Consider the following 17,513-nt stretch of genomic DNA (forward strand, 5'->3'; position numbering starts at 1 on the left):
ATCCCTGGCTTGAGAAAACTTTTCCTAGACTCTGCTCAAGCTACCTAATTAGATCTCCCCTGCCTTTAACTGCAGAAACAATAATGCTTACTTGTGTTGCTTTTATCCTTACCTTTTCAATTTTTTCAAATATCAGCCCATCATATTTCTGAAATTGCATTCCCAATTGATACTCAGTCCTCCCTCATCTTGATTTTTATTCATCAATAATCACATCTCCTTGAAAATCCCTTTTCATATGGTGTGAGAAGAACATCTTAATCTTCCTATTTTGTTTGGATTCCTTATCTTTTTCTTTAGTTTGTGATGGTATAAAGATTCTAAGTCAGAACTCAGTCTTTTGCTGGATAGTCTCCTAGATTTCAGACTATGTGAATCTGTCACATTGCATTGCCCTTTCAGAGTGTCACAAACTTGGAATCTTGCAGTATGCAGTATTTCATAGCTTTTTTCTTTTACATTTTTCTAATTACTGATGAAATAAATACCTTTTCAAATATGTAAAGGCAAGTTATATTTCTTACTCTATGAAATAATTACTTAAGTTTTGGGGCCAATTCTGATTGCAGATGTTTGTAGCTACTTATTGATCTGTTATTCTTAATATTTTGAATACTAATTCAATTGCATGTTGTAAGCAAATACTTCTCAAATTATCTATAGTTAAGTAGTAACTTAATTATAAAACTAATACTTGTGAAAAATAACAACAAAATTATTTTCAACAAGAATACAATAAAATACTGTTATTTTAAAATATTATATTATTTTTTTATTGAGGCAAGATTTGTTTACAGCACTATGTATGGTAGGTACATACCTCTGCAGATGTGTGTTACCACTCCACTTACGTCCACCACTAAAGCACCCATAATCCTCTACAGTAATCTGTTAGACTCCCTCTCTGCTTTATTCCCCATCCCTCTCCCTCCCCTTTTGTTAGCCTAAAATACTTCATAACAAACTGAAATTTACTTTTCAATGTTTATTTATAAGTAAACATAATTAAAAAAATACAAAAGCTATATTATCAAGTATGTGAATAAACAAGTGTATACCAAGAACAGTCACTATACTAATTTTTTATTGTTACCCAAATGTAAGTAAATACAAATTTAAGAATGGAAGATATTTATTCACACTAAAAGTCTTTAAACACTCTTGAATGTTATTTCATTCAATATTTAAATTTCATGTGGAAAAAGTATTTCATAGGTATATATTTTATATATAGGAAAGTACATGGAGTAGAAATTTATGTGGTAAATGTGGTAAATGTGGTAAATTGGTAAATGTGGTAAATTTATGTGGTAAATGAAGGAGAAATTCTCCTTTGTGGGGTCTTTTAGGGTAATCCCAATAAAGCTGTGGAAATTACATTCTAAGAGGCACACAATATTAAAGAATTTATTATACTCACAGATTCTAGGGATGAAGCACCACAGGCCCAGAAGGAGACATGAAGACACAAAAGGCCCATTGTTTGGCCACAGCAGGCAAGAAGAAAACAGAACAAGCAACTGAGGGCAAGTGCCTTTGTTGAGAGCAGTCATGGGTGTGGTAATTTGTAGTATATGGCAAATTTTACATTGGATAATTTGAATGTAATTGAGTCAACATGGAGAAGAGAAAAGGAGTATTGTGGGGAAGTTATCATGATACTTACTGCTTGAACATATCCTGGGAATAAGTACCAACAATGAGTAATAAAAGTCCCAAACAGTAGGGTGGATGCTGACACACAGATAGTAATAAGGGCAAAAATTGGCAGCATTCTATTATAAGATTGATATTTTACCATCTTCTAGATTAGTATAAAGATCATTTCCATCACTTGGAATGTTCCCTTTACATAAAAATATTAAATTCCTAATGATCATTCATTATTACTGTTGTTCAAAAAATATTTCCTGTAACTATTTCCTGCAATTGAAAAATCTTTCTCCTTTGATAGTACTTCTTTTCCCCCTCTCTTAAACAACAGCTGTAGATTGTAGATGGCATCTTGGTTCATGTGTCGCAAACAGCAATATCCTCAATAACCAAAAATCAACAAAGCAGATTAGATAAAGAGAATTAGGAGTATGTGTACTCTTAAACATTGACAAGACATAGCCTATTGAAAAGAGAGAGCTTCCACTCAGCTTACTTCTTATTTATTACTTTACATGCTCTTAGGGTTCTCCTGATTTTTCTTTTATTGCAAATATTTATTAATTAGCGCATACAAGAACTGGGGTACAGGCCAGAGGTGTGGGGGGTGAAAGGACTCACCAGAGACAGAGTGGGGAACAGAACAGACAGACTGACTGAAACACACTGCTGAGGGGAGCAGTGGACAAGACAGGAGAGGTCCGCTGCACCACGTGGGTCATCTCCCTGGCTAGGGATCAAACTCATGCTGCAGTGACTGCAGATAGCTTCATAGTGCTGTGTCTTAACGGCTTGCACTACCAGGGAGGCCTGCTTCTGATTTTTTTTTTAAGATTTATTTATTTATTTATACAAGCACTGGGTACAGTTAGAAGCACAGGAGGGTGAGAGAATTCACCAGAGTCAGAGCGGAGAGCAGAGCAGGCAGACTAACGAAGTACACTGCTGAGGGGAGCAGTGGGTGGCAGGAGAGGTCTGCGCGCCATTTGGGACCCTCACCTGGTGGCTGGGGATCGAACCTGCACTGCACAGGCTGTGGGAAGCTTCACAACCCAGCGCTCAACCACTGTGCCACTGGAGAAGCCCTGATTTTTTTTTTTAATACAAGAACTGGGGTACAGGTTAGAAGCGCGGGAGGGTAAGAGAATTCACCAGAGCCAGAGCAGGGAGCAGAACAGGCAGACGGACCGAAGACACTGCTGAGGGGAGCAGCGGGCGAGGCAGGAGAGGTCTGCTGCGCCATGTGGGGTTCTCCCTGGCCGGTGGGGAATCGAACTGTTGTAGAGCAACCCCGATATTATACTGCAAGTCCTGCAGAACTAGTGCGCTTATGGTGACCAACGCAAGGAATGTTACTTTGGGCTGGTCAACCGTGGGTGTAACTTGGAAACCACGCTGGGCGCCAAACTGTTGTAGAGCAACCCCGATACAAAATGGGGTGCCTGACTGTGGGTCCTCACCCGTGTGCTTAAAAGGACTTATCAATGCTCTACTGCAGGCACACGTGAAAGGTTAATAAAAGGTTTATTTACAAGGGAAGGGGAAATGAGGAAATGTACAGCTCAGGGAGAAAAGTGGGAGACAAAGTTTTAAATAAGTCCTACCCAATCCGCCGATCAGGAATCCCAAATGGCACTCTGAGAGCTGGCCGCAAGCCGTGATGCAGGGAGGCGAGCGATAGCGAGCCAGCCCAAGGCCCACGTGTTTGGTTTTTATACCCAACCTGACTGCTTAACTCTGTTAGGGGGAAATGATGTCCTGAGTTAATCCCATACAGGCTTTGTGGACTCCACCCCCACTCCAGACTAAAGCCATCAAGACTTTGGGAAAGACAAATCCCATCACCACCAAAGGGAGGGTGGCTGGGACCTGAGGGTGGAGTTGGGCAGCCAGGTTGGATATAAAAACCAAACACGTGGGCCTTGGGCTCTCTCTGGCTCGCGATCGCTGGCCTCCTGGCTTCACCGCTCCTGGCTGGCGGCCAACTCTGAGAGTGCCGTTTTGGGATTCCTGATCGGCGGATCGGGTAGGACTCATTTAAAACTTTGTCTCCCACTTTTCTCCCTGAGCTGTACATTTCCTCATTTCCCCTTCCCTTGTAAATAAACCTTTTATTAACCTTTCACGTGTGCCTGCAGTAGAGCATTGATAATTCCTTTTAAGCGCGCGGGTGAGGACCCACAGTCAGGCACCCCATTTTGTATCGGGGTTGCTCTACAACAACTCCACCCTCAGGTCCCAGCCACCCTCCCTTTGGTGGTGATGGGATTTGTCTTTCCCGATGTCCTGATGGCTTTAGTCTGGAGTGGGGTGGCATCCACAAAGCCTATATGGGATTAGCTCAGGACATTCTTTCCCCCTAACAGAACCAGTGCTGCAGATGCTGCGCACAGCTTCGCAGCGCGGCGCTTAACCACTGGGCCACCAGGGAGGCCCTGCTCCTGATTTTTCAGTGTCTCACAAATGAAAACAAAATAACATTGAGGCTCTGGTGGAATATCAGAATTTGAACAAAACAAATGATAAACTTGAATTTTTCTTTTATGTCTGTTACTTTAAAAAAATGTTTTGTATTCCAAGTGTAAGGAACATGGGTTAAATCAGGCTTTTTTCCTGCTTTCTGGACATCCAGCAAACAACAGATAGACATGGACGGTAACCTTGAAAGTGTCCTGCATGTATGACAATGTATCAGTTATGTTTTCAACTTTCCCAAGGCCTTCCTGAAATACTCCAAACAACATCAGTAACCTTGAAAGTACCTGGCATGAGCAAAAATGTATCAGTTATGTAACCATGAGCACATACCCGGTCCTGTGCCAGCTTTGCTCTCCTACAGTATAAAAGAAAGTAGATCAGGGCCTCCCCGGTGGCGCAGCGGTTGAGCGCTGGGTTGCAAAGCTGCCCGCAGCCTCTGCGGCGCCGGTTCGATCCCCGGCTGCTCCCCGGCCACCTGAGGAGGGTCCCACATGGCGCGCAGAACTCTCCTGCCGCCCGCTGCTCCCCTCAGCAGTATACTTCGGTCCTTCTGCCTGTTCTGCTCCCTGCTCTGGCTCTGGTGAATTCTCTCACTCTCTCACGCTTCTGACTATACCCAGCACATGTATAAACAAAACAAAACAAACAAATAAATAAAACATGACTCTATAAAAAAATAAATAAATAAAAAAGAAAGTAGATCATCTTGTTGGGGGGCATCCCTTGTTGGCGGGTAAAAGGTAGAGAGGGGTTAGGACTGCTAGCCTGCCTCCCTGACTGCTGGTCTGCCTGTGTATCCAATCCCCTGCTGAATTAGCGTGCCAATTTACAAAATTGATTTATTATTTCTAATATTCTTTCAATGGAGTATTTAGGGTTAATATGTATATTATTATGCCATCTGCAAATAGTGATTGTTTCATTTCTTACCCACTTTGTTATTTGTATATCATTCTTGTGCTTAATTGTCCTAGCTAGGACTTTTTTTTTTTAAAGATTTATCCATTTATGCGTACAAGAGCCAGGGCACAGGCCAGAGATGTGAGGGGGTGAAAGGACTCACCAGAGACAGAGTGAGGAACAGAACAGGCAGATCGACTGAAGCATACTGCTGAGGAGAGCAACGGGCGAGTCTGGAGAGGTCTGCTGTGCCATGTGGGTTGTTCCATGGTCGGCCGGGGATTGAACTCATGTTGCAGAGGCTGTGGATTGCTTTTTGGTGCGGTGCTCAACCCCTTGCAGCATAAGGAAGGCCCTAGCTAGGACTTTAAATCTATGTCGAGGAGCAGTATCAAAAGTGGACATCCTTGTACCCGATCTTAGAAACTTCTGTTTTTCACCATTGAGTATGATGTAATCTGTGTTTGTCATATATGACTTATGACTTTTATTATGTTGAAGTAAGTAGTTCTCTCCCCACGTATTAATAATTTTTTTTATCACAAATGAATGTTGGTTCATATCAAATGCTTTCTCTGTATCTATTGATATAACTGTAGGATTTTTATGTTATCTTTTGTTGATATGGTGAGTGACATTAGTTCTTTGAAGTACTGTTTTTACTGGTAGACTGTGTCCTCATTTTCAGCTTCCTTGGGTATTTTTTAATTTCTAATTTGATTTCCTCATAACCCAATTATCGTTCACTAGTATGTTGTTCAGTGTCCAGATAGTACAGGTTTTTTTTCCTGCTTTCCTTATGTGGTTGATTTCTAGTTTGACACCACCATGATGATTTCAATCTTCATGAATTAATTCTAACTTGTTTTGTGACCCAATCTGTGGACTATCTTTCCAGACAGGTCCATATGACCTAGACCAGATGAGCACTTAGCTTTGGGGGGTTTCACTGCACTAGTCATGTCTTTAAGGATATCTGGTTTTATTCTTCATTTCAGGTGATTGTTTCCTTACTGATTTGTGAAGATGAAAGTGAGTGTTGATGTCCCTTACTACTATAGTGTTACTGTCAATTCTGTTTCTCAGTTTTCTAATAGTTGCCTTTTATGTGTTGATACACATATAAGGAGAGACACACACATTTTAGTTGCCATATCTTCTTCACATATTGATATCTTATCATTACATAATATCCATCCCTGTCTCTTTTTATTTGTGTTAGTATGGACCTCCCTGCCTATTTTGGAGTGTAGGATTTGTTTTTCCACCATTTTGTGTCTATGTTTATTTTGTAACTTAGATTGATCTCCTGGAGACAACAGGAAGTTGAGTTTTCTTATCCAACTACTTAATCTGTGCCTTTTTATTGGTAACTTTAATTCCTTTACATTTAGGGTTATCATAGATATATGAGAATTTGCTGCTGCCACTTTTTCTAATTTTCTAGTTCTCTCAGATTCATTATTTGATTTTTAAAATAGATTTTCTTCTCTTTAATTTAGATAAGAGAACTCTTTCAATATTTCTTGTAGGGGAGGTATTGTGTTTTCAAATTCCTTCATCTTTTGCTTGTCTGGGGAGACTTATTTCTCTCTCATATCTGAAACAGTTTCCTGAAGGGTATAATATTCTTGATTGTAAGTTTTTATCTTTAGGTATTTTGAATATGTTATTCCATTCTTTCCTTGATTCTAGGCTTTATTCTGAGAAGTCTGACAGAACCCCAATGGGAGTACATTTTCATGTTACCTGCTTTTTTTCCACCAGCTGCCGTTAATATTCTTTTTTCTCCCTCTTGCTGCCCTAGAAACCCTCTGATTGGATCCTGCAACGTTGTGTCAATTGTGCCCTAAGTGGCATTCAGATGAAGTTGAATTGGTCAAGCTCAGCCCTCATTCTAGAGCCCAATTCATAGCCAGGGGTGCAAAACTGCTATATTTTCACTTCTTGGGTGGGAGGCATGCTTGATCTTACACCAAGGCTCATTGAGTAAATAATTTCCCCTAATGTAGAAAAGGAGTAAAAGGGTAGACAGTTCCCAAAATAACAAATGCCCTGTGTTCACCAATTAAGTCTTAGGCACTGTGCTGGACTTCAGAGATAAGACTGAGTCATGATCCTAAAGGAACTGATAATGAAATTTGAAGAAGTCATTTAATGGGATAGCTTCCCACTCCTGGTCATTATAATAATATTTAATAGTATGTAAAAAGGTGCCACTGAATTCCACTGAGGGAGTGACTAACTCCCCAGAAAGAGGAAAGGACACAGTGAGGAAATACCCACTATCTTAGGCCATTGTCCAAACTGAACTGAAGAATTAACATAAAAGAAATTCTCTCTCATCTGTTTCCATAATTTTTTTTAAAGATTTATTGATTGATTGATTGATACATACATACATAGAAGCACTGGGTACAGTCAGGAGCGCGGGAGGGTGAGAGAATTCACCAGAGCCAGAGCGGGGAGCAGAGCAGGCAGAAGGACCGAAGTACACTGCTGAGGGGAGCAGCGGGTGGCAGGAGAGTTCTGCACGCCATGTGGGACCCTCCTTCGGTGGCCAGGGAGCAGCCGGAGATCGAACCGGAGCAGCAGAGGCAGTGGGCAGCTTCGCAACCCAGCGCTCAACCACTGTGCCACCGGGGAGGCCCTGTTTCCATAATTTTTAAGAATTATTTTTCAGTACATGTTACTCTTTTGTGATTATGGCTGTGTATGTGTGTGTGTGATGTGAGACTGTGTGTATATGTCTTATTTTATGTGTTGTTTCAATTCTTTATAAATAGGATCTACACTTTCTCATCTTTACATCATAGAACTGAGCGATATATTTTTGACACTGACTATCCAAAGAAGAATATATGAGTACCAAGTTGATTCAAAGTATTGTTTCATTAATGGGATTAGACCTAACACCATAAGTATTAAAATATCTGCCATAATTACTCATTTGTTCAATAATCACTTGATAGTCAAACATGGTATGCTAGTTTCTGAGTTAGATTGTAGAGTTATAATGATTAAGGGACTCTAGTCTAAAATGATGGGCAAATTTTATTGGATTAGATTTAAGGGAGAGAGATCAGTCAGGGATTTATTAAGATATAATATCCCAATAGTTAATGGTAAAGGACTAAGGGGTTCAGGAATAAAAGAAAACATGAAAAATATGAAGACAGAAGGCCTAGAAAGATTTGTGTACTGTTGGATATGATGGAGACACAACTGCAGGTCTCTAACCGGTCAGCTGTGGTAACAGATAATAGAGCAAGCTTATATATACACAAGCTATGTAGTCAAACAGGTCCTTGCCTGCAACAGGATTCTTCATTTGGAATAGTAAAAACTTCTACTTTCAGTGCCTTGAAATTCTTAACTTTGAAGAAGTCCCTTATCTTTTCATTCTTTACTGGTCTTTCAAATTATGTTGCTGGTTCTGTGAAATACCATTTACCAAGACACAGGATGGAGGAGAATGAGGCACTTTGAACTTATTTTGAGATAATAAGTGATCAGCATAGTTTAAACCTATCACTAGGCTGTGGGATATCTGTTCAGCACATTGATGGAAGGCTTATAATCCCTCACCCCTCCCTTAATGGAAAGCATATATTACATATTTGATATGTTAAGATAATTCATCCAAAGCCACTGTAGAGCAATCAAGCAAAGTTGTCTTATAAATAACAGGAGAGATAAACAATGAGAAAAACAATGTTGGGCATCATCAACTTAGAGCAAATGGTTGATGTTTTTGAATGGATGAGATCATCCAGGAAGAGGGAACAAAGTCAGAAGAGGGGGAGATCAACTATGGAAATTATCAACAATAAATCATAACCAGAATAATGAGAATGATAATCAAAAAGGTAAGACATACTTCTAGTATGAAGAAGAAATGATTTTAAAGTCAGATTGTGCTCCAGTCCAAAAGTCACTTGCAAAAAGTATGACTTTAAGCCTGTAACTTAAATTTTCTGAGCTACAGTTTCTTGAACTTAATTGTGGGAAATATAGTCCCTAATCCACAGGTATATCATGAAGGTTAAATGAGATTACATGGAAGATGTTTTGGGTCATGAAACAAACAAACAAAAAATAATCAGTGTCAGCTATTAGTTTTTTCCTAATACATATAACCAATTCAAGAAGGAATAAATGTCTCAGGAAATGTAAGGAAGAGAAATGAGCTAATAAAAAAGAAAGAAATGAAAAAAAAAGAGAAGTAGGCAAAATATAAGATGCCTGAAAATTTAATCAAGGGACAAACTAGGAAGTCCTATACAATTTAAAAACAAAGAAGAAATTAATGAGCTTTATAAGAACAGTCTCAGTGCGCTATTATTGTTTGGGCTAGTTGTTTTTGGCAACTCAGATTTTGGGCTTTATCCATCTGAAACTGGGTATAAGTATATCTCATGTTGCCATCAGTAAACATAATTGACATCTCATAAATTTTAATTTTGAATTTCTTACTGAATAATCTTGGGTCCATTTCCAGAAAGTCCTCATCTAGGAGAATTAGAACCCTTGTTGTATCTGAAACTACTGTGATTCATGGGAAAGCTGATTATAAGAACCCAGAATTCTTAAATTCTAATTTTTACTGTTAAGAGAGGAAATTGGGGGCCTCCCTGGTGGTGCAAGGTGTTAAGACACAGCACTATGAGGAATGAGTGAACTGCAGCATGAGTTCCATCCCTGACCAGGTCGGTGACACACACGGCACAGCAAACCTCTCCTGACTCGCCTGCTGCTCCCCTCAGCAGTGTTTTTCAGTAAATCTGCCTGTTCTGCTCCCTATTCTGTCTCTGGTGAATCTTCTCACCCCTACACCTCTGGCCTGTACCCAGTTCTTATATGCATAAATAAATAAATCTTTAAAAAAAGAGAGAGAGGAAATTGCTGGGTGTGTATGTTTAACCAACTTCCTCTTCAAAAAGATACTAAGCAAATCTTCATGAAGGTGTGCCCACTGTGTCCCTTAGTGGCCTGAGTTTAGAGTGGTGTAACAGGGGTCTCCCTGGTTGTGCAAAGGGTTAAGCACAGCACTGTGAATTTATACACAGTCTCTGCAGCAGAAGTTCGATCCCCACGGAAGCAGCAACCCACATGGTACAGCAGACCTCTCCTGACTTGCCCGGTGCTCCCCTCAGCAGTGTACTTCAGTCAATCTGCCTGTTCTGTTCCCCACTGTCTCTGGTGAATCCTCTCACTCCCTCTACCTCTGGCCTGTACCCCAGTTCTTGTATGCATAAACAAATAAATTTTTAAAAAAAAAAGTCACATAGCTAATAGGTGATAGAGATTCACATATAGTGACAACTGGCTATGTTAACTATTGAAATGTTGTAGACCGAGAGGCAGAAAGTCAGGATTACAATCCAATTCTGGTATGTCCAAGATTGACCTTTGATAAGTCATTTCACTCCCATAAATTTCAGTTTTCTCTTATGTTTAAATGAGGATATTTGAGTAGATACTTTTATTCTGTAATATTCCCTTCATTTTTAATATTTTATTGTTCTATGCTTTTATGACAAAGTAAACACTTGAGACGGTACAAAGGGAATGAATGAAAAATAACCTAACTAGCATAAAAAAAACCTGGGTAATTTTTTCATCTGAGACTGAAGGAAAGGACAAGACAATAATTAAACATACAACATTTGAGAAGCTGCATTTTAGAAGGCATAAAAGACTGAAGGTTGAATTGATTGGTTATTGAATTGAGGGGAAGTGGCCAACAGAGTGTAGTTCTTAGGTGAACCACAAATGAATCACTAATGAACTACGAACCCACTAAACTACTTTACCTTTTTTTTCCACTTAATTACTTTTGAAATACAGTCTTCAAACATGAACCCTCTGTGAGATCTTTTAGAATTAATTATCAGAGCATTTATTACTTTTTAATTTCATATTCATCTTAAAGAAAGGGAGGAAGATGGAAATGTGTGTAAATTTTCTTCCAGATAAATTTGTTTACAACCTCATGATCTAATTTTGGGGTTCACTGGATAAATGAAACAGTTTTCAAAATGTCCATCGTGCAGAGCAGTGTTTGGAAATTTATCACTGACTTCACATTAAAGTTAATTCAAACTATGATGGCATCTTTGAAAAATAACCTCACAGCCTGATCTAGTGAACAATGGTTTGGAAATCAAGATACCTCAATGCTAGTCATCACTCCGCTGATAATTGGTGGAATGATAATGGACAGGGTTACTTATATGCATGTGTCTGGGCTTACTAATCTGTAAAGTGGGGCTGTAGCACTTACTTCACAAGTAACATTGCCCTCTAAGTGGTAGATTCTTAAAAGATGTTTGTTTGATAAAAATACTCTGCTCAAGTTCTTCTCATTTGTTGGCACCCATTAATTACCTCATTTATTATAAATATATGATTTATATATATATATGATTAGCCATTACTGAAGTGTGTGTATATATTTAATTGATCTCATACACACACACACACACACACACAAATATACATATATATGTATACATACAGTTCAAGTATATCTTTATGTGATCAAAAATTTTTTTTAAATGGGTATATGATGGGCCTCCCTGGTGAAGCAGGCAGTTGAGCACAGCACTCTGAATCTGTCCATAGCCTCTGCAGTGCCGGTTCAATCCCCACCAGCCTCAGAGCAACCCACATGGTAAAGCAGACCTCTCCTGTCTTGCCCGCTGCTCCCCTCAGCAGTGTATTTCATCAGTCTGCCTGTTCTGTTCTCTGCTCTGTCTCTGGTGAATCCTCTCACCCTCCCGCACATCTGGCCTGTACCCCAGCTCTTGTATAAATAAAATAAATCTTTAAAAAATAATAATAAAGTAAAATAAAATGGCTATATGTTATTCAAACTATATACAGAAAACTTCTATGTTTCTAATTTGCATTGTGAGTACTTCTGCTCACCCAATTCATCAGTAATCACTGAAATATCTGAATAAGTGTCTAGTTTTAATAGTTTAATCATTTGTGATACGGGTCCAATTGTCAAACCTCATCAAAGACCAGATTGCTTTCAAGAATTTTGGAATTAACCATAACCAAAGTTCTAATTCATTTCTTCTTTTCTAAAGTAGAATAGATTTGTCTCTCGGATTATAACCAATCTTCTCATTTACACGTATATGAAAAGAAAGGAAACTTCATTTTCTGAGGTTGTTTTGTTTGCCTGTTTCTTTTAATCAGAGTTTGTTTGCTCAGTCTTGTGTCAGAAGGTCCATGGCAGTCTGGAATTCAACCTCAGGCCAAGGTTCTCCCTGTGGCTTAAACTACTGAATAACTAACTTCAACAAAAAGATGCTATTTTGAAACTCCCTTTACTCTGAGTTTTGATACATTTGGGGTAGCAGCTGCTTCAGCACAGATTCTTTAAAGAAAATTATGGAACCCCAAAGACAGAATTTGAAGACAACACCATCATTGTCTTTAGGAAGATTTCACATTTCTGAAGATTATGGATTTCTTCTTCCAAATCCTCTGGTAAGAATAGAACCCTGGGTCAGGTCAGAAGAGCTTCCTTGAGATGCTGATTTTTTTGTTTGTTTGATGTTCAAAGAAAAAGATGGAATGTATATACAAAGTGATAGGGTTGGGAAAGAGGCTACAAATAACTTAAAAAATAATTACTAACAAAAAAATAAGCGACAGCTACAGCAAAGGATAGTTCAGTGTAACTGAGGTTATCAGTGTGGGGGAAAAAAGGGAATTACACAAAATGGACTATAGTGAAAGATTATGGGTGCACTTCGGTGGGTGTGGTGTGGTAACATATCTGAATAGGTGTGAACTCTTACCTCTGAATTATATACAATGTTGTAAATCAACATTACCTCAGTGGAATGCTACTAAGCAATAAAAAGGAACAAACTGTTGATACTACAGTATGAGTCAATTTCATAATCATGTTAAATGAAAAAAGGCAAATAGCAAAAAACAGTGCATGCCATGTGATTCCACGTGTATAAAATTCTAGACATTTCAAATGACTATAGCAACAGACATCAGATTATTGACTACATGGGGAAAAGTGGAGAAAGGATTAGATTACAAAGGGGAAGCATGAAATCTTTGGGGAGTAATGGAAATGGCTACTTTAGTTATGGTCAAAACTTACCAAATTGTATACTTCAATTATATGTAGTTTAGTTACTGCAATTAACCTTCAATCAATTTTTAAAAAATGAAGTGTTTTAATGACAATTTTTTTTCTGTTAAAAAATAGATTGCCAATTAGTCTAATAAATTTAGGAATAGATCTGTGGTTATCAAGAACAGATCAGAATTTAGATACATTATATGGACAGGTCAATTTATTTATCTTGATTCGCTAGTAGGAGAGAGAAGCAGACAAAAGTGAACTCCTATTGGAATTAAATATGTACACTTAAACTGGGGAAAATTACAATAAAATAGGTGAAGGTTGGAAAGAGCTACAATTATAGAGTTGCCATCTTTCTTGTCTACTTTTTCATAAAAAGGAAAACCAGATGAGAAAAGATAACAGCATCAAGTGCTTATTATATTCAGAATCAGACCTTATCTTCCATTAGAAGAAATTTCTGATTCCTGAGTTGATATAAAACATTTCCCAGCCTGGGTCTACTCTATCATAGTTACATGTCACACTTCCAAAACTGCAGTTCTTTGTTTCGGTTTTAGTTTCTTTTATGAGAGAATTGTAAATGTCATCTTTCTGGGAAGCGAAGAAGGAAGAAAATTTTTATCAGAAACTTTTCTGAATTGCTTCACCAATCAGAAAGATTCTGTCACAAGATAACAAGTGGTCACAAGTTGGGAAATACAAACTGAAGTTGCCAAGAGCATGAGTAAATATTGCTTTGCTTTGTCTCAGGTGAATCCTCTCACCTCCTGCAGCTCTGGCCTGTACCCCAGTTCTTGTATGCATAAATAAATAAATCTTTTTGTAAAAAAGATAAGTTACAGAAGGGCTGTTCCTTCATGTCAGCTGTTCTGAAGATGCTCATTTAGCAAGCTTAGCTACATACTGTATACATTTACCTCAAAACTTCTCTGAAGAAGACACAGTTGAGTGAATAAATAAGCATTCTGGCTTTGAGCAAGGGTATGACTTTATTTCAAATATTCTACACACTGTTTTTATAAACTTTCAAACATTTCCAGTGTCCAGTGTTTCCCTGTGGAAAATTTATACCTCTTAGACAAACTCATGTCCATAAATATCTACAAAAATACTTTACCAGATCACAGTTCTCCATGTGTATGTTTGTTAGTGGGGCTAGGGGGATAATTTTTTTAGACACAAAGAATAGGAGGAAATTATTGGGTTGTTGGAAAAGTCATGATTTAATTTTTCTATGTATCTGTTAAAAAAATGCATCCCGACTTTTCTGACAACCCAATAGATTGGCAGAGAGGAGGCTGTCAAGGTAAATTATAGCACGAGATTAGATTGGAATACATGGGGAGATTCAGGAATTTAGATTTCACACACCTGGTAAATGACTTTATGCAACTGGCATTTGAATATTTTCCTAGCAGGATCTTAAGGGTAAAGTAGATTAGAGCAGTTCTAGACTGTGACCAGAATTATTTGGGAGCTTTAAAACACCCCTCTCAAATAGCAAATTCAAGAATCTCTAGTCTAATTGGCTCCGTACTTGAAAACCACAAGATATACAGAGGACAGTGCAGGTCAAGGAGGAAGATGAGGGACTGTACTAAAGAGGCTGTCTATGGAAATGAAGGTGTCACAGTTATGAGAAATACTAGGAGGGTTTGGATATAATTTAAATACAAAAAAAGAAAAGAAAGGGGAAACTTTAGTTGTGCCATGGAGCAGAAGGAAAGGTCTGGAGCAGTCATGGAGGTTTTGAGATCTGTATTATTTATGGTGATCAAGTAACCATTTAGAACAGATAAACACAGTTATATTTTCCTGTGGAAATTCAGAACACTCCAATGGACTCCAGCTGCATAAATATTGGAGTTGAAAAATAGTTGTGGTAGGAGGCCATAGTTTCTAGATAGAAGGTTTAGGAAGTATTCAAAGTGTTCACATTCAAAGTATTCACACTCCCTGAAAATGATTGTCTGCTATATGCCTGATCATGTTGAATGAAGATTTGAGGCAGTGATTGTAACATAATAAAGACAAAAAATAAGATTTCATAACAATTAAGGTATATCAATAAAGAAAGGTGCTTGAGGGTGAGAGATGTTAAATAGGGTATGGATTTCTGTGCCAAAACTAAGGAATGAAGAATGGTGAGTAGCGCCAAAGAGAAGCTACAGGCAGAAATAAGGATGTGGGAGCAGAGATAGTCAAGACAACCCTTTAGACACTTGAATTTTAAATAATTAAACATCTTAGAGTTCTCTCACTTAGAATTTCTAAGCTATAGAAAACATGAGATACCCTTAGGGAGTGATAAACGGACAGATCCTAACAAAGGACAAATAAATTGAGCTTAGGAAAATGAATATCTGCTAAATCAGGTCAAAATGAGGCTTAGGATATAGACTGGTCCATTGGAAAATAATATTGAGGTTCCTCAAAATATTGAAAACAACATATCATATGATCCAGCAATCCCACTCCTTGATATTTATCCAAAGAATACAAAAACACTAATTCAAAGGGATTTATGTACCATGTACTTCTATGGTTCTTGTAATACTATTTACAATAGCCAAGTTATGGAAGCAATCTAAATTCCCCAAAACAGAGGAGTGGATTGAGAAAATCACACACACACACACACACACACACACGAATACTACTCAGTTGTTTAAAAAAAATGAAATCTTGTCACTTATGGCAACATGGATGTATAACTGCAATGATAATGTTAAGTGAAATAAATGAGAAGGAGAAAGAAACATTCCAGATGATTTTGCTCATATGTGAAACACAGGGAAACAAAATAAATGAACTGACAAAACTCAGCCAGTGCAAACCTCAAAAATATGACTGTAGAATTGAGGTCACTGGAGGAATACTATGGGGGAGACAAAGTGGGCAGCGCCCAGTGGTCTGCACTAATTAGGATGGGAGTACTATGGTGGTGGCTGTTGTGTTCGGATCTACATCTGAGAAGGTGTAAATTTATTCCCCTAATCATACACAGTGCTGTAAATCAATGCTATCTCAATAATAAAATATTAAAATAAAAAAAGTGAGACTTAGGGAGTGGGATAGTGTCATAGCCTGCTGTAACAAATTAAGGTAATTTTGGTGGTTTAAAAGAACAAAAATTTATTCTCTGGGAGTTCTGGAGGTCAGAATTCTGAAATCAGATACTGGCAGTTTCGCCCTCCCTCAAGGTTGCAGAAGAGAGTCCTTCCCTGCTGCTTCTGTGTCTGGGTGCCTCCATAGGCAAGAATCTCCAATATTTACCTCCATCTTCAAAGGCCTTTTTCTTTATATCTGTCTTCTCTTCTTGTGTATGGGATTTTCCTTGTAAAAACACCTATCATTGAATCCACCCCGATCCAGGGTGATCATTAACAGTATCAGGAAATTAAATATTTGTTGATTACATATCATTGTTTGGTTTTGTTAACTCATGTTGATTACATTATTGACCTAGATATTCTGAAGATAATCATATCCGGTACTGAAAAATTATGGCTCTAAGGTTAGAGGAAAGTAAGAATATGAAATAACATCAATGGAAAAAGGGTAGGCAACTGAGATAGCCCACATGAGTTTAAGCTTCAACCTTTTTTTTTTTTTTAGGTAATTATGTGACAACAGCTATGTGGGAAAGGAATCTTTTCTCCTGCATAAATTTAAAAGGATAAACTAGAATCGTGTCTCTGAAATTAGGTACTATAGAATGGAGAAAGGAAAGAGGAATAAAGGGCATATACTTGAGAGTGCATAAGTATGTAAAAATCAGTTTTATGTTTGTATTCGTTGACTAGAATAAAACAAAAAGTTTATTTTGCAGCGATAACTTGAAATTAAATTATTTTTCCAAAGAAAAGATAAATTTTTGGGAAGATATTCTCCTAGATTTATGAGAATTTGTTTTAAGACAATAATAAACATTTCTCTAGTTAAGAAATAGTCAATAGTCCAAGCATCTGCTACATATATGTCCAATATTTGTTCTTATCATTGTGATTTACTTTGCTGCATATTTTTCTCTCAAATTCTCTCCATTTTGTTGACAACGATTGTATTTCATCTTTTCTTATCTCCTGGATTCACTCATCTGTCTATGGACATTTAGGCTACTCTTTAAATAAGGCTGCTAAGAACATTATGGAACATGGGCGGTGGCGGGGGTGGGGGGGAGCGTTGATTATTTCACATTCTGTGGATATATGCCCAAGTGGGATTTCTGCATGGTGTGTTCTTTTCATTTTTAGTGCTTTTTTTTTTTTTTTAAGGTAAATCCAGGTATCTTTCCACAATGCTTGCACTAGTTCACATTCCCAATGGTGTAATAGGGTTCCTTTTTCTCTGC

The 17,513-nt window shown here is 38.0% G+C and overlaps 1 protein-coding gene across 1 annotated transcript in view; it reads left to right on the forward strand.

Annotated features, from left to right (window-relative positions):
- The first annotated feature begins 12,438 nt into the window (after positions 1-12,438).
- IDO2 (indoleamine 2,3-dioxygenase 2) overlaps positions 12,439-17,513 on the forward strand; it is a 48,552-nt gene continuing 43,477 nt past the window's right edge. The window contains exon 1 of the mRNA XM_037524687.2: positions 12,439-12,537. Coding sequence (XP_037380584.1) covers positions 12,439-12,537 — 99 coding nt within the window. The remainder of the gene's footprint in view (positions 12,538-17,513) is intronic.

This window comes from Talpa occidentalis, unplaced genomic scaffold (assembly GCF_014898055.3).
Source record: "Talpa occidentalis isolate TD23 unplaced genomic scaffold, MPIMG_talOcc4v2.1 talOcc4.4, whole genome shotgun sequence".
NCBI classification, from domain to species: Eukaryota; Metazoa; Chordata; class Mammalia; order Eulipotyphla; family Talpidae; genus Talpa; species Talpa occidentalis.